At 40.3% G+C, this 17,973-nt stretch overlaps 1 protein-coding gene across 1 annotated transcript in view; it reads left to right on the top strand.

Moving 5' to 3' along the window:
* The window catches only part of CUBN (cubilin), a 273,177-nt gene that overhangs the window by 204,915 nt on the left and 50,289 nt on the right, over window positions 1–17,973 (top strand). Inside the window, exons 52-56 of the mRNA XM_049626901.1 lie at window positions 433–554; window positions 1,043–1,268; window positions 2,753–2,940; window positions 9,491–9,647; window positions 12,129–12,278. Of these exons, the coding sequence (XP_049482858.1) occupies window positions 433–554; window positions 1,043–1,268; window positions 2,753–2,940; window positions 9,491–9,647; window positions 12,129–12,278 (843 nt within the window). The remainder of the gene's footprint in view (window positions 1–432; window positions 555–1,042; window positions 1,269–2,752; window positions 2,941–9,490; window positions 9,648–12,128; window positions 12,279–17,973) is intronic.

The following is a 17,973-nucleotide window of genomic DNA, read 5'->3' as shown; positions in this document are numbered from 1 at the left end:
ATGATCCTGTCTTGGGACACCTGGGTGGCTCAGTCAGTTAAGCAGCTGACTTTGGCTTAGGTCATGATCTCGTGGTTCATGAGTTTGAGCCTCGCATCGGGGTCTGTGCTGACAGTGTGGAGCCTGGAGCCTGCTTCAGATTCTGTGTCTCCCTCTCTCACTGCCCCTCCCCTGGTTGTGCTCTGTCTCTCTCTGTCTCAAAAATGAATAAATGTTAAAAAATGGTCCTGTCTTCACTGTGTGATACTGTTTAACACTATATGGAATTCTGGTAATTTCTAATCTTCTCCCCAGTTTTACTTTGCTTTTTCCACTTTCTTCTATTCATTTATTGTTTTTTTAAAATCATGGCTGTAAGACCTACTTACTTTGGCTTTGCGGAGATTTTTTTTTTCTTGTATCTAATTTAGAAGTTTACAAATCTCGTTTCAGACTGTGGTGGAATACAGCTGGGTGAGAGTGGAGTGATCACAAGTCCCAACTATCCAGCCTCTTACGACAGCTCGACTCACTGTTCCTGGTTGTTAGAAGCCCCACAAGGCCATACCATCACTGTGAGTTCTGATTCTGTTCTGGAACAAAAATACCACATCCTGTGTGGAAACGGATTTCTTTTAATAAGCAAGCAATTAGAATAGGTTTTGATCCTGCAATCAGATCATCATCTTCCCCAAGTCTTCTCTCGTTAGAGTAGAGACATTGGCATCTCCAAGTACGGTTACTGAAGAAATCCAGTTTGCAAGCATAGGAGAGCGTATATGTAGACGATGTTCCCCACCCAGGAGAGAAATGCAATCTCATTCTTGATGTGAGCGTCCATCCCAGCCCACTGGACTGTGGCAGTCTCTCTAGTGACTGCGGTTCCAGGAGGAATATCTCCTCTCAAAATTTCCAGTAGAACCTCCAATAAGGAAAAAGAGAAGAGGGCAGGGGAGAATGAAATAAGAGACATAAACACAAAATTAGATAAATCAGAACAAAATAAAAAGGTCTGTGAACAACACAGAGTGCCTCATTCTTTCTTTTTTTTTTTCTCCTGCAGCTTATGTTTAGTGACTTTGATATCGAAGCCCATGCAACCTGCGCTTGGGACTCTGTAACCGTCAGAAACGGCGGTTCTCCTGGATCGCCCCTAATAGGACAATACTGTGGAAGTTCAAACCCCAGGACGATCCAGTCTGGTTCCAACCAGCTGGTGGTGATTTTTAACTCGGACCATTTGGTGCAAAATGGTGGATTTTATGCTACATGGAACACACAAACTTTAGGTAAAAGGAACATGCATTTTTAATTGATCTGTTCTTAAAATGTATTAGCTAATTTAACAAGTATGTATTTTATGACTACTCTCTGCCAGACTGAACCCAGAATGTTATACCCGTGTCATCTCATGTACAACCTCGTAAGGAAGACACAATATCAATACATATTTTTTCCATTTCGCATGGATAGAAACTGAGGGTAGGTGGGTTGATAATTTTTCCAGGTCGTGAAGCTAATAATTGGTAGAGTCAGGATTTGAATAAAGTCACTGGGCCCAGAAACTTTGATCTTAACACTTCACCATGTTGCCTAAATGGGCAAAAAGGCATGGCATAACCAGAGAATCTAAAATAATAGAAAATATGTATTGGAATCACAAGTAGTTTGGAATATTTGGAGCTTGGAGGCAGAAGGCTGGGTGGTAAGCTGAGGGCAGGAATCTAGGTGGTCCATATCACGAAGAGCCTTGTCTTCTCTGTTGTCCCGTGAGCAATGGGGAGCCATTGAAGAGTGTTGAGCAGCAAAGTGACAAGATTTGTGATTTAGAGTGAATGCTCTGTATGTGGCAAAATATAATAGATCTGATTTCAAAAGGGTAGTTTTTCTGTATGTAAAGTATGAACTTCATGGAAATTCCCAGAAAACATAAGAACTTGCACTGGATACTTTAGTCAGGATTACTTTAAAGCCTTGCAGCATCACACAGGGCAATTCTTTCTAGAAGAGTCAGAGTTATTGTGAAAAGCTTTTTGTGGAATGAGTCAAACTTTATCTTATTAAATCTGTTGAAGTCATAGGGGAGTTTTAGATGCACCACTGGCTTTCCAAGGGTTTAAAAGCAAAAGGTAACAGGGAATACTCTTTAAATTAACTTCATTTTGTTTGGAATTCATATTTTTTCTTTTGTCATCTCTTAAGGACATATTTTAATAGTATAAAATAATTCTAGATTTTCTTTCTTTCAATCCATGTAATTTATTTTCATCCATTAATGTTTCAATATGAATGAAGCAGATTCCTTAATGGAAGAAATCTATCCTCCTGAAAATCATTTTCTCTAGTCCTGGATGTTAGAGTAAAATCATAAATGAGTGTAGACTTGTATTCTCATGTGTTCGCAGTAACAAAACACAGAACGTAGAATTGTTGCTACTCAAATACTATATAGCTTCAAGGGGAGTGAAAAATAGTGCTGTTGTTTGAAAACAGAATAGAAATCTATCCTTTTTATGGCAAGGATTAGTGGTCTCGGGTGAGTTCAATAGAAATGTAACAAAACAGTAACAGCTGAAGCTTCCTCTGGATTCAGTGCCCCTTACGCTTATGGGGAGTTCTTGTCGCATACCTGCCCTGAAGGCCAGTGACTCACAGGTAAGGAAAAATAGACTGAACTCTCACATTGAGAAATGTGTCTCCTCTGGAAGTTTTGGGCTACCAAAATTGTTATTTTCCTCTCAAATTAATGACTTCTTCCGTGACAATTTTTCAGGCTGTGGGGGAATACTTCATTCAGACAATGGTACAATCAGATCCCCTCACTGGCCTCAGAATTTTCCCGAGAACAGCAGATGTTCCTGGACAGTCATTACTCATGAAAGTAAGCAGTTGGAGATCAGCTTTGACAACAACTTCCTAATCCCCAGTGGTGACGGACAGTGTCAGAACAGCTTTGTGAAGGTGAGTGGGCTTGTTTATTTAATGGGAGCCGAACTGGTTTTGTGAACATAAACATTTAGACCAGAAATGAGTCATTGCCTCTAGAAGTAAGAAAAAGACAATTTTGTTGCTTGGGTTTCTTGAATAAAAGCATGAAAAATCTCAATTATTTGGAGTTAACATTTGAACCACAATACCCAACGTATTGTGACTTTTCATTTGCGAGTACATAGGCAAGTGACTTAACTAAGGACAGTTTTCTGGCTTTATTAAATTCTTCTTGAGCGCTTGGGGTTCTTCCTTACCATGGAAACTAAAGAAAGAAGGCCAGGGTTTTTTTTGCTATGTTCTTTCTTTCATTCGTTCATTCGTTCATTTTTGGTTTTGTTTTCTAATAGACCCTCCAGGACAAAACAAATGTAAGGCAACATTTAAAATGTGCTATAAAAATGACAGAAAGCTAGAGATGTGGCTGGTGTCAGCCCCCACTGTGGGCTTCAAGAGCCCACAAGCTAAGAAGAACATGGGAGGCTCACCTAAAATGATGGCAGTGGGGCGGTCAGGAAGGCTCTCTTTTTCTAAAGTTACTGCTTTAGAAAAGCACTTTGGGTGGCACCGACCTCACTTTTCACTGATTTATAAATGTGATGACAGTGAGATAAATTCATTCCATCTGTGCTATTTTTCATGTCATATGTTATATCTCTAAGAGACCTTTCTACCTGTTAATGGAACGGACATCGGCCTTAAGTTCACATTAGCCTAGACTTCATTCATGTCTCTTGCATTTACTACCTGCATGTTCTTCTGTGAGCTAATTACACATTTGTCCTTAAATGACTCAACCTAAAAATAAAGAGAACAATTCGCCCTTTAGTGGGACTGTCTTAAGCATTAGTGGTAATATGATATAATAACGCGAACAGTGCTAGGTACTTAGAATGTGAAACCACCTAATGAATAGCAGTGGCTTTTTTCTGTTGGGTGTTATTATTTTACATCATCTTTCACATTATGTTTTATATCTACCTGATCCATGCTGTTTAAATAGAAATCCCATACTTTTATAAAATATGTCTACAATAAAACACATTTAATACGAGTTTTCCTAATTGCTTTTTTTCATGGAACAAATGAACTGTCTCTCAGGGATTGAGTCAATAGCAAATGCATAGACATACATAAAGCCTTTCGCATTCATCAGTTGTACAAATGGAATATGAAAAGTTATTTACGCCCATTTCTCCTCTTTTTTAAAAATTTTTTAAATGTCTTATTGATTTTTGAGAGAGAGAGAGAGAGGGAGAGAGAGCAAGTTGGGGAGGGTCAGAGAGAGAGGGAGACAGAATCTGAAGCAGACTCCAGGCTCTGAGCTGTCAGCACAGAGCCCAACACGGGGCTGGAACTCATGAACCTCAAGATCATGACCTGAACTGAAGTTGGACACTTAACCGACTCAGCCACCCAGGTACCCCAGCCCATTTCTCCTCTGGACCGAACGGGAACCCCTCTGACCTCTGGCAAAGCCAACATAATTGGCAGGTGGAATCCACTGGGAGCCCTGCTCAAATTAAGTGGCCTGGGAAGCACTCTTTCCCTGCCAGGACTGAGCCTCCTGTTTCTGCCAGGAGACACTGAGCAGGGTGGGCAGAACCAGCAAGAGGGACCAGCTCCAGTGAGCGATCCTTAACCTCACACCTTATACAAAAATTAACTAAAAATAGACCACACACTGAAATGTAAAGTACATGCTATGTGCTTTTAGGAAAAAAAATAACAGAAAATTTTCAGGACCTAGAGATAGATGAACATTTCTTAGATTAAACATCAAAGGAGTGATCCATAAAAAGAAAAATTAATAACTCTTACTTCATCAATTGGGGCGGCTAGGTGGCTTAGTCAGTTAAGTGTTGACTTCAGCTCAGGTCACAATCTCACGGCTCATGGGTTTGAGCCCCGCATTGGGCTCTGTGCTGATAGCTCAGAGCCTGGAGCCTGCTTCGGATTCTGTGTCTCCCTCTCTCTCTCCCCCTCCTCCACTCGTGCTTGGCCTCTCTGTCTCTCAAAAATAAATAAACATTAAAATAAAATCTTAGCTCATCAAAATTAAAAATCTTTTGTTCTGTGAAAGCTTTTATGAAGAGGATGGACAGACAAGCCACAGACTGGGAGAAAAGACGTACAAACCACCTATCTGGCAACAGAGTGCTATCTAGAATACATACAGAACAGTCAAGCCCAGCAGTAAAAATACAAAGAATCCAACTGGACTATGGGGGAAAGATTTGAACAGATATTTCACTACAGAGGATGTACAGATGGTAAATAGACAATGGAAAGATGTCCAACATCACTAGCCATTAGGAAAAATGAGAATTAAAGCCCCAAGGAGATATTGCGACACACTTTTCAGAATGCCTGAAATAAAGAGTAGTCACAACACTGAATCCTGGCAAGGTGGTGGAGAAGCTGTCATCACTTACGCATTGCTAGCGGGAATGTAAAATGGTACAGACGCTCAGAAAATGGTTCAGCAGTTTCTTATAAAACTAAACATGCACTTGCTGTAAGATACAGCAACTGCCCTCTTAGACATCTATCCCAGAGGAATGAAAACTATGTTGACATAAAAACCTGTATACAAATGTTCATTTCAGCTTTATTTGTAATAGCCAAAAATTGAAATCAGTGCACATGTCCTTCAACAGGTGAATGGCCAAGCTGTCACATACCTACCAGGGAATGCAAGTCCTCAGTAAAAGCAAACCAACCACTGACCCACTAACCGTTTGGACAGATAACCATTGGGGCAGGTGAAAATAGCCAATACCCAAAGGTTACATACTCTTTTGTTCTATTTATATAACATTTTCAAAATAATAATACTTAAAAATGAACGACAGCCATAGGTTAGAAAGATGTGGGTGTGGGAGCAAATTGTATATGATTATAAAAGGGCAACTCTAGGAACCTTTATGGTGTTGGGATTATTCATCATCTTGAATGTGTGGTACATAATTGAACACACACACGTGCACACACACACACACGCACACACACACATATGAGTATAAGTAAAATTGAGAAGTTGAGTAAGATCAGTGGACTATATCAACATCAACATCCTGGTTATGATATTATACTCTAATTTTGCAAGATGTCAAGGTTGAGGGTCACTGGGAAATGTGTACAAGAGATTTCTCTAGATTATAGCTTATAACTGCATGTGAATCTGTAGGTATCTTAATAGGCAATAATTTTGTTTAAGTTTATTTATTTATTTTGAGAGAGACAGAGACAGTGGAGTGGAGGAGAGGCACAGAGAGAGAGGGAGAGAAAGAGAACCCCAAGCAGGCTCCACGCTGCCAGCACAGAGCCCGATACAGGGCTCAAACTCACAGAACAGTGAGATCATGATCTGAGCTGAACCAAGAGTTGGACACTTACCCGACTGAACCACCCAGGCATCCCAGTAAGGAATATTTTTTAAAAAAATTACTTGAATGATATCATGTACAGCCAGTCGGAATTATACAAACAATAACAAAAGTCAGAAAGTTTTTGACTTAATGACAGCTCTGTGACATTCTGTAGATCCAATATGGTTTTGTTGAGTCCTGGGTCATCTGGGCAATGAAATGAGCTCTTGACTGACAAGGCAGCAATGCATATTGAATAACTCTTTGCCATTATTATCATTACAACGCTTATGTCCCTGGGCCAAAAGGTAGGATGTCAGATCCATAATTAATGGCTTCAGGAAAGAATAAGCCCTTGATCATTCTTGAAGTTCTTAATTAAAGCACTTGAGATTCTTTATAAAAAGTTTTATCTGTCACTTTGCCTTTTAATAATACTGTAAAAATAGTGCATGCAAATATCTCTCTCTCTCATTAAGTCATATTTATAATTTTTAAACATGTGAATAGAAAAGTTCTGTATACTATTTTCCTGGATAGCAAAGGGGGCATCTTAAAGGATATATTACAGAAATTTGGAAGTGTGTGATTCTTTCCTGATGCTTTAAAAAATTTTTTTAATGTTTATTTTTGAGAGAGAGGGAGAGAGGGAGGGGGAGAGAATGAGTGGGGGAGGGGCAGAGGGAGTAGGAGACACAGAATCTGAAGCAGGTTCCAGGCTCTGAGCTGTAAGCCCAGAGTCTGACATGGGGCTCAAACTCACAAACCTCAAGATCATGACCTGAGCTGAAGTCGGACGCTTAACTGACTGAGCCACCCAGGCACCCCCTCCTGATGCTTTTTTTGATTTTAGATATTTGGCAGAATATCTGTGCCTTTGTTCTTAGTAACTCCCATGACAGACACCTTCTATATCTGATAAATGGCAACATAATTTGACTTCAGTAATGTAATTAACAGCTGGATACCCAGTGTTTGAAAATCACTGGAAATGATATGGCTTTAAAGAACTGAGAAATAGTAAATCAGTGCTATGAATCAGTTTTACTTCACACCTCTTCCTATGGACTGATCTGTCCATAGAAATAATATTTAATGGCTTGTTATTTCTTTGCTTTCTTTGAGGAATATTCCTGAAAGTAGTATGTTCTAAATGAATCATTTCATTCATATAATTTGATATGAAGAAAATGTTGAATAGTCAAGTAAGACTAATCCAAACCCATTTACCTTCTTGGGCTAGGTAATACTTAGTTGAGGGTGGGGATGGGGGTTGTCTTGTGCATTATAGGAGGTTTACAGTTTCCCTGGCCCCTGGCCCCTGCCCCCTACTACGTGCCAGCCCCCACACCAAATGTTGCAATCAAAAATGCCCCCCAGACACTGCCAAATGTCCCCTTGGGAGGGCACAGTTGCTCCCGGTTGAGCCTCACTCAACAAGGGGGATCTTCCCTGGTTAAACGTGTTGAATGGTCTCTTTTCCCCAGTAACATATAGTTATTACCTAATACCAATATTTTCCTTGAGTCACCCAACATTTTAGTTGCTGTGATCTCTTGCCTGAACGACTGCAGAATTCTCCTGGAGGAACTCCCAGTATTCTCTCTTTTCCTCCTATTTTCCACATTGTAATGATTTTCTAATTTTTTTTTAATGTTTATTTATTTTTGAGAGAGAGACAGAGACAGAGAGACAGAGCATGAGCAGGGGAGGGGCAGAGAGAGAGAGGGAGACACAGAATCTGAAGCAGGGTCCAGGCTTTGAGCTGTTAGTACAGAGCCCAGTGCAGGGCTTGAACTCACTAGCCGTGAGATCGTGACCTGAGCCGAAGTCGGAAGCTTAACTGACTGAACCATCCCAGCACCCTTCACATCATAATGATTTTCAAAAGTGTCCTAGAGCCTGTTTTCCACTGGCCCCTTGCCATTTTCAGGACCTTAGCCTGGAGGCTTGCAGGGACTCTGCAACCCTCCTCACTCCTCAGTTTGCTCTCCGTTCCTTGAAATAGCCCCGCCCCTTTCTGTCACAGGTGCTTCTTCAGGCAGTGACACCCTCCCCAACCCAGGTGAAGCCCCCTGTTATATACTCTAGCTAGCTCCATGACAGCTCCTTTCACGGTTGGAACTCTGCATTGGAAGTGATTCTATGGGAGCAGCTGGGTGGCTCAGTGAGTTAAGTGTCCAACCTCAGCTCAGGTGATGATCTCACGGTTAGTGAGTTCGAGCCCTGTATTGGGCTCTGTGCCAGTTTGGATCCTGAAGCCTGCTTCAGTGTTTCCCTCTCTCTACACCCCTACCCCGCTCATGTTGTCTCTCTCTCGCTCTCAAAAATAAATAAACATTTAAAAATTTTTTAAATGATTCTATGATTACTATTTTTCTCTGGTTAGGCTGGTTAGGATTGGCTTGATTTGGAATTTTAATGCTCACAATTTATTCCTCAGCAACGACCTTTCTCATGGGTTCAAATATGAATTACTCCTTTTACAGTGGCCAGACCAATGAAATGACAGCCTAAGTCCACTTGGGAGTTAGGAACCCAGTTTTCGGTAAATAGCACCTCGGGGCCGAATCTCACCCTTTCTTCAAAATGAACCTTAAAGGTGAACACTGCCAGGAAGTCTTCCATGATTTATTCCAGTTCATGATGATTACATGTATACTTGGAATTCATGTCCCTTTTCCTCAAGTTCTACAAATGTATTAATTTCCATGGGCTTCTTGGTACATGTTGTCTCCTTGCAGCCCACAGTCTGCCGTCTACCCGGGACAAATGATAAGCCTCACAGTAGCACACATCACTGCTCTGTCTCCCTTGACACCTTATGATCTTAGCTAGATCAGGCCAATGAGGAGAAGGTAAGAAGAATATGAGTAGTGGTTGATTTTTTTTTTTTTTTTTTTTTTAGAAATCACTGCCTAGCTACATGAAAATGGTCAGTCTCTTTGCAAGAGTCAAGAATGGGATATCTCATTAAAAAGCAGCTTAAAAACACTATTCTCAAAAGAAAATATTATAGATTTGCATGTGTTTGATTTACTACCGTGTTTAGGTCTATTACACCCCGGTTCTGTGAATTTTCCAGCCTAAGCACATTAGACTATCTACAGGGGAAAACTTCAAGCATTAAGTCGTGTCTATGGCTCTGCTAGGTGTGGGCAGGAACTGAGGAAATGGACAAAGCCTTGTTAGCCTCGAGCTGTGGCAATGTGGCTCCCGGTTCCATCATGACACCAAGAAATGCATTCACAGCCGTGTTCCAGTCTCAGGAAGCCCTGGCTCAGGGCTTCTCTGCATCCTTTGTGAGCCGTAAGTAGCCCTAAAAGCCAAACCGGGTGGCCCTTCAAAGGGTGGGGCTGCCGCAGGCAGGCGTGTGGGAGAGTGGGGGCTGAACCAGGGTTGGCTGGACCTGGGGGTTCAAAGGGGAGAAGGGGGGTCGCCTGATCCTGATAGCACACTCTTCTTTCAAAAACCAGTGAGAGTTGGAGCTGAATTCAATGGGAGGCCAACTGAGAGATGACGGAGAGGGCTTGAGTGCCACCAGCCAATGTCTAAAAATGACCCTAACACCCAGTGTGGGGCAGGAATTAGGGAAGCCCAGGAGGCTGGTAATTAGTAGACAATCGGTGTGCCTGGTGAGCGGCACCCTGGCCTCCATGGAAATCACCCTGGGGCTTTTTGAACCCACTGAGTGTTGGATGGTCGGGCCTCACTTGACCCACCGGAACTCACAATTTCTACCTGTGGGGACTTGCATGTTTTCACTCTCACCCAGATGATTCTCGAAGTCAGTAAACTTTGCGTCACTTTCTTCAGGATTTTCCCTTCCTTCTGCGATTACTACTCACAGATCAGAGTAGCGAGAAATGCAGCGGGTTTCAAGTCTGAGAAGCAGTGATGTGTGCCTGATGGCTGCGTTCAGAGGAGTAGCCACTAAACACAAACCACTGTTTCGGAACAAGTCTGATGAAAACAATTAGAGAGAGTGATGTAGTGAATAGGTATTTCAGACACGAAGGAGAGACAGTGTGGTGGAAAGGGAGGAAGGAAAGGCCAGCCCAGGCCTAATTCCGGGTCCTCCTTCGCTTGGTTCTTGTGCGTGTGTGTGTGAGTGCATGATTGTATGTTTCAATATCCGTTTAGAAGGATACTGATATTTTCATATGTGATAGGTCAGGGAGTGATGTGGATTAACTAGTTAGTGGTTATATGCAAACAAATGTCATTTTAGTAGTGCTGATGTGAAATGTTGGGGTCTGGGAGTGAACGGTCAAGAAAGAATTCTTGAGACATCTTCGGGGCGAAAACCGTGGTTTTATTAAAGCACAGAGACAGGACCTGTAGGCAGAAAGAACTGCACTGGGGTTGTGAGGACTGACTGATTATATAGTTTCAGGCTGGGAGGACGTTAGGGATAGCTGAGTCTCTAAGGAATTTGGAAGCAAGGTTTTCAGGACCTTGAGGGGCTAGATGTTGTTAGGATAAGGTGATTTACTACTGTCTAGTAAACCCTTAGTCATGAGACCCTTCAGATGTGTATCAGTGTGCCATACGTTTGCAGGATGATTGCTAACTTATATCTTGGGGGGGGGGTGGTTAGAAATACAGGAAGTTTTCAAAGAGGCTATATATATATAATATTAATTGTATATAATAAATATTATATTATCATATTATTTTATATTATATTATAAATATATACATATAAAAAATAATATTTATTTATTTATTTGTTTGTTTGTTTATTTATTTATTTATTTTGAGAGAGAGAGGGAGAGGCAGAGAGAGAGGGAGAGAGAGAGAGAATCCCTGTGGATTGATGTGGGGCTTGAACTCATGAACCATGAGATCATGACCTCAACCGAAACAAAGAGCTGGACACTTAAGCTTAACCAACTGAGCCACCCAGACTCCCCCAAAGAGATTTTTATATGTTAAAGGAGACTTACAGGAGGTCGGGGCTAATATCAAGCTAAGGTTGCCTTTTGCCCCTAGCAAAGTATTACCATTGAGGCAGATGAGTTCCTAGAGGAAGGTCACCCTGCCTGCCGTAAGTCCTTGTCAATGGGCTGCAAGTTGTAAGGAAATTTGACTTTTTTCTACATTTCTTTTGCCTTTGTTTTCCACATCAGTAAGAGGATGGTTCTCTATTTCTGACACCAGGGAATCATCCATGTGAGAATTTGATAAGAATTGGCATTAGTAAATTCAACATTTTTAAAAGCAGGCATTGCTTTTGTGGCCTGATTACAATATTAATGAAAATAACATAGTTTTCTAATGTTATTATAAGATATTTTAAAACCATTAAGTGGGGGCACCTGTCTAGCTCAAGTCAATAGAACATTTTCCTTTTGATCTCAGGATCATGAGTTCAAGCCCTGCATTGAACATAGAGCCTCCTTAAAAAACAACAAACAAATGAACAAAACCATGTAAGTGTACAAATCACTTCATCTGTTTTATGTCTTTATCTGCATGAACCATATTCGATCTTTGCCCAGTTATCCTTTCCATATTATCTTCAAATTAAGTGATCTGCAATGGATTTTTGGTAAAATGTCTACTACCTAGCCCCAAACTCTGCAGCATTTCCTAAAACACATAGAATGTACTCATTTTGGCGGCATATGTATTTTAAAAATCAGAGCCCCATCCCCTTAGTTATTGTTTCTTTCATTTGGAATATGTCAGGAAATATGTCTCTAGAGAACTTGAGTCTTTCCCTCGCTGATAAGATCCTACACTTGAGAACAAATGTTCTGATTATGCCTTTTTCTTCCCACATAGGATGTGGAGGTAATTTCACCAACCCTTCAGGTTACATCCTTTCTCCAAACTACCCAAAGCACTATGACAATGACATGAATTGCACCTACATCATCGAGGCTGATCCTCTGTCCCTGGTCCTCCTGACTGTTGTGTCTTTCCACTTGGAAGGTAAGTTTATTCTTATGTAAATTACATTTCGATTCTTAATAAATGAATGAGTGATAAATAGAGCCAGAGGTGGTATAAATTCATCACTTGAAGGAAATATTTAAAATGTTAGAGTATTTTGGGGCCACCTGGGTGGGTCAGTCAGCTGAGCATTCTACTCGATTTGGGCTCGGGTCAAGATCTCAGGATACGTGAGATCAAGCTCCAAATTGGTCTCTGCTGACAGTGTGGATTCTGCTTGAGATTCTCTCTCTCCCTCTCTCTGCCCCTTCCCTGTTCGCGGGCATGTTCTCTGTCTCTCAGAATAAATAAACATTAAAAAAATAAAATGTTAGAGTATTTTTGATGTAAACATGATTAAAATTCCATTTGGTATTTTAAGACCATATGTACCATTCTATATATTCCCTCCAGATATGAAAAAGTAACATAAGAGCTTTAAGAATGTAACAGAAGCATCATATGAATTGCTTAAAGAAAAAAAAAAAGTCTTGAAAGGTAGCACATGTTAGTGATAGAGGTTTTTTTTTTTTAAGATTTTTTAAAGTTTATTCTTTACAAATTAACTTTCCATTTCTAAATTATAATTAGCCTGTAGATTTGTCACGCTACCTCTGTGTAACCCAAATTTCTTTCTGTTTGGGTTAGTCTCCCATGCCCGTGAAAAGCTACAGTAAGCAAAATATCCTACAGTATTCAGCATTGAGGAAATTTATGTTTCATAAAGATAAGAATGACATGTCAGTACTGCTACATTGATAAATTATACAAAGCTTCTCTCACTTTATCCTTTTTCTATGACCTCCTTTTCCCACATCTCTACAGGTTGTAAATTTTGGCACATGTGTTTGCTAAAAAATGCCAAGTATGAATTGATGTCTGTCACTGTGAAAATGGAAAATGAAGTAAAATGTATCTTTTCAGCATTTGCTGGCACAACATCTCTGTAGTATAAAAATGTGTTCACAGTATGTGAAGTATTAGGGGAAGGTAAAACAGTGTATCTAAAATGATCCAATTTTGTATTTAAAAATAACATAAGAGACCAAACAGATGAGCAAAGGGAAAGGGAAGGAAAAATAAGATAAAAATAGAGAGGGTGGCAAACCATAAGAAACTCGTAAATACAGAGAACAAACTGAGGGTTGCTGGAGGGGTGTTGGGTTGGGGGATGGGCTACATGGGTGATGGGCATTAAGGAGGGCACTTGTTGGGATGAGCACTGGGGGTTGTATGTAAGTGACGAATCACTAAATTGTACTCCTGAAAAAAAATTTAAAAAATAGAAGTATTATAAGAGCAAAAATAATAATAATAATAACATGCGTAAGGCTATAAAGCAGTACTTTAAGAGTTTACCACTGTGCATAGATTTATAGGTGATATGTATTTTCTTCATACCTTTTCTATTATTTTTATAATTGGGGAAAAGTTGTTTTAATAGCAGGAGAAAAGCACGTGGCTTGGATTGTGCATTTGTTCTCATTAAATTACATAACCATAAAAATGTCATCTGCCAATATCCTTTAGAATTAAAAAAAGAGACGCCGGTAGATATACCATATAATATAGCCACAAAAACACTGCCAATGCCAATGGTATATGTTTTATGACAAAGGAACCCATACTGACCCCAAGCATCCTTGGGACCACTGGCCTGGGGTGGTGGGAGAGTGCACAGCATTTTAGAATGTATCCCGGGGCACCTGGGTGGCTCAGTCGGTTGGGCTTCTGACCTCGGCTCAGGTCCTGATCTCACAGTTCACAAGTTCAAGCCCCATTTCGGGCTCTGTGCTGACATCTCGGAGCCTGGAACCTGCTTCGGGTTCTGTGTGTGTCTCTCTTTCTGCCCCTCCCCCACTCATGCTCTGTCTCTGTCTCTTTCTCTCTCAGAAATAAATAAAAATTAAAAAAAAATTAGAATATGTCTCAATGCCACGTCAACCACGTACTAGTCAGGTGACTTTGTGCAAATTAACCTTTCTTTCTCAAACTCAATTTTTTTAAAATATGAAATAGTAGTTATGAAACTCAAATAATGCTTGTAGAAGCCTATTTTGTGAATTATAATATATCAGAGTGGCCACTGTTTTGTTATTTTTGCTGTTGCCACCATTCTGGCTCTCCAGATAGAACTTAACATGAGTTGCCTAGAACAAATACTTGTTTTTCCCAGATTAAGTTATTTGCTAACCCTCACCCCATTGAAAGGTTGATTTTCTTAATAAGATGATAGGCTTATGATAATGTCTTGTGACATTTCCAGTGTTGCAGGTACTTAGCATGTTTAAGTGAGTAATTTCCGGCTATAGATTAATTGAATTATGATGATTCCCAAAAAGGGTAACATTAATCAAATTTATCTTGTAATTAGATTCTTATCGCTAAGCATAGCAATGGTGACATTCACTGAATATCATTAACAAGCCAGATATTCATTAGCTACAGTAAAAATAACCTTCCACCTCTTCCAAAGTGAGCCTGAGGAATTCATGTTCATATGTTGTGATAAAACGGAAAGTTGTTCCCCTCAAAAAGCTGCAGGTTTATTTATTTTATTTTATTTTATTTTATTTTATTTTATTTTATTTTATTTTATTTTGTTTCATTTCGTTTCATTTCATTTCATTTCATTTTTTTTCAGGAGACTTAGTCTTTCTAGCTAAGCCAAAGGAACTGTTTCTGAAAGACTGTCCACATTTGTCTAAGCATTTCTGAGCCCAGCACATCAACAGAGCCCTGTTGACCTTGGCAGAGATGAGGGTTCTAGATCTACTCTTTTGGTGGGTCATCAGCATAAAAGGTAGATCTGGCAAAAACAAGATGGGCTATCCCAGACTACAAAATACAACGGGGCCATATGCTTGTATGCTGTATCTCCCAAACACTGACAATTGGTTAGGGAAGGTATTGCTGTTCAGGCTAGCATCCTGATGACTCCACTGTACCCTGGTGCTTTCACCATCGGGACACTGCAAACGTTCAGTGACCTACCTTCCACTACAGGAGGTTATGTGATCTTCTGTATTATATCATATATAATCTTCTATAATATATATTCTATATAATTACTGATGAAATATAAAAATTGCAGTGAAATCAATTAAAAGTCATGGGAAAAATTTCTGTTTGAGCATTTACAAGGCAACATTTTTTTTTTCCCTGAATGTCACCTCAAGATTGAAATGGCTCTTGGTATTTTTTTTTTAATTTTTTTTTTTAATGTTTATTATTTTTGAGAGAGAGAGAGAGACAGAGACAGAGAGCAAGCAAGCAGGGGAGGGGCAGACAGAGAGGGAGACACAGAATCTGAAGCAGGCTCCATCCAGGCTCTGAGCTGCCAGCACAGAGTCTGATGCGGGGCTCGAACTCACAGACCGCGAGATCATGACCTGAGCTGAAGTCGGCCGCTTCACCGACTGAGCCACCCAGGCGCCCCATTGGCTCTTGGTATTCTTTTTTTTTTTTTTTTTAAATTTTTTTTTTTAACGTTTATTTATCTTTGAGACAGAGAGAGACAGAGCATGAACAGGGGAGGGGCAGAGAGAGAGGGAGACACAGAATCGGAAACAGGCTCCAGGCTCTGAGCTGTCAGCACAGAGCCCGACGCGGGGCTCGAACTCACGGACTGTGAGATCGTGACCTGAGCCGAAGTCGGACGCTTAACCGACCGAGCCACCCAGGCGCCCCGGCTCTTGGTATTCTTAACAGTGGTGTTAAAAGTTGTAAAATATAAAAAATGAAAACCAGGGGTGCCTGGGTGGCTCAGTTGCTTAAGTGTCTGACTTCAGCTCAGGTCGTGATCTCACGGTTCATGGGTTCAAGCCCCACATCAGGCTCTGTGCTGACATCTTGGAGCCTGGAGCCTGCTTCAGATTCTGTGTTTCCCTCTCTTTCTCTGCCCCTCCCCTGCTTGTGTTCTCTCTCTCTCTCTCAAAAGTAAACATTAAAAAAATAAAATAATAAAAATTTAAAAAATAAAATGTAAAAATGTTTAAAAAGGGGCACCTGGGTGACTCAGTTAGTTGAGCATCCAATTCTTGACTTTGGCTCAGCTCATGATCCCGGGATCGTGGGATTGAGCCCTGTGTTGGGCCCCATGCTGAGTGTGGAGCCAGCTTGGGATTTTCTCTTTCTCCCCTCTACCTCTGCCTGTCTGCCCTGCTCACACTCTTGCTTACTCGCGCTATCTCTTAAAAAAAAAAAAAAAAGGCTGTAAAATAGAAGAAAATTGACAAATTCAATACGTTTCTTTTGGTCAAAAAGGAAACACCAAAAACAGACAAAAGCTAACAACAAAGTGTAAGAGAGAAACTGTCAATGTTTGTACTTATTTTGGAATCAGACGTTCTTAAAGAAATATTTATTTAATTTTCCCAAATATTGAATGGTCACAAAGTGTAGTTTTGTGTTTTCATTATTCATGTGCCCAAGGAGATGCCTCGACATTGCTGGGAAGATGACAGACCATTTATTTTTATTTTTATTGATTTATTTTCTATAGGTAAGATACTATAGATGAGGTACCCTATGGCAAGTGAAGGCCTTCTATTTCTTGATTTTTTTATCATTAAAATCAATTATAACATTGATTCACCTTAGTGAGAATGAAAAGTTTAAAAATTCTTAACTAAAAAATCCTAAATCTAGGCAACATTTTTTTTCTTTTTTTTTGAAGTTTATTTATTTTGAGAGACAGAGAAAGCAAAGGAAGGGCAGAGGGAGGGAGAGAGAGAATCCCAGGCAGGCTCTGTGCTGTCAGTGCAGAGCCAGATGCAGAGCTCAAACTCATGAACCACAAGAGTGTGACCTGAGCCGAAACCAAGAGTCAGATGCTTAACCGACTGAGCCAACCAGGCGCCCCTAGGCAAATTCTAAATTCAGTTTTTCTCAGATCAGTTGATAAGAACTAAATAGTAGAGTAGCACCTTGGCACAGAAATTGGAGACAAACAGAAAGGCAAATGTTTTGCTCACTCTCCTCTAAAGATGGCCTCGAAAGGCCCCAAGAAGATTAGGGCTAGATTCACAGAGTGGCCAGATGGTAAGTCCTTTGTAATATTTGGCTGAATTTTTAAAATTTACTGAGAGCTCCTGGTTTACAGGTCATACCTCATATAAGCTGAAAGAGAAAAGAAAAGAAAATTTAGTTTTAGATTTTTCCTTTTGCTCTTTTTCGCACAAAGAAGCCCAATGATTACATTTTGTCAATTGTCTTAGTTCACGTTACCCCCTGCCGTATAATCTAAGGTTTTATTTTTTAAAGGCATTTTTCAACTACTTAACCATTTCTTCTCTTTGCTTTCTTAACTGTTTCTAAAGAAATCAGAATGTAGGCACATTTCACAATGTATTATTTTAGAAAGCATTGGGCAATGCTTCTTTTGAAATAGTTACTCTTGATGGTTTATTCAAATTGGTCAAGCACTAGAGGTGAGAGTTCAGTTGTGTGGGATTCCCTGCTTGCCTGGGTTATAAGACTTTGGCCTGCACATCCTGTAGAGCTTAGTTCTATGCTGGCACATGCTTCTTGGTCCCACTCGGTCATTCCCCCATTGGGCAATCCAGTCTCCAAGCTACTAGGAGCAATGTTGACTAGGCATTGCTGCCCCCTACTTCATGTACCTTTTCCTAGAGCTCTTCACTGCTTTACTGAAAAGACTTTATCTTATCTACAGTATTAAAATAGTCCAACC

Source organism: Panthera uncia, chromosome B4, assembly GCF_023721935.1.
Source record: "Panthera uncia isolate 11264 chromosome B4, Puncia_PCG_1.0, whole genome shotgun sequence".
Taxonomy (NCBI): domain Eukaryota; kingdom Metazoa; phylum Chordata; class Mammalia; order Carnivora; family Felidae; genus Panthera; species Panthera uncia.
Note: the sequence above shows the minus strand (reverse complement) of the source record. Positions and strands in the feature narration are given on the sequence as shown.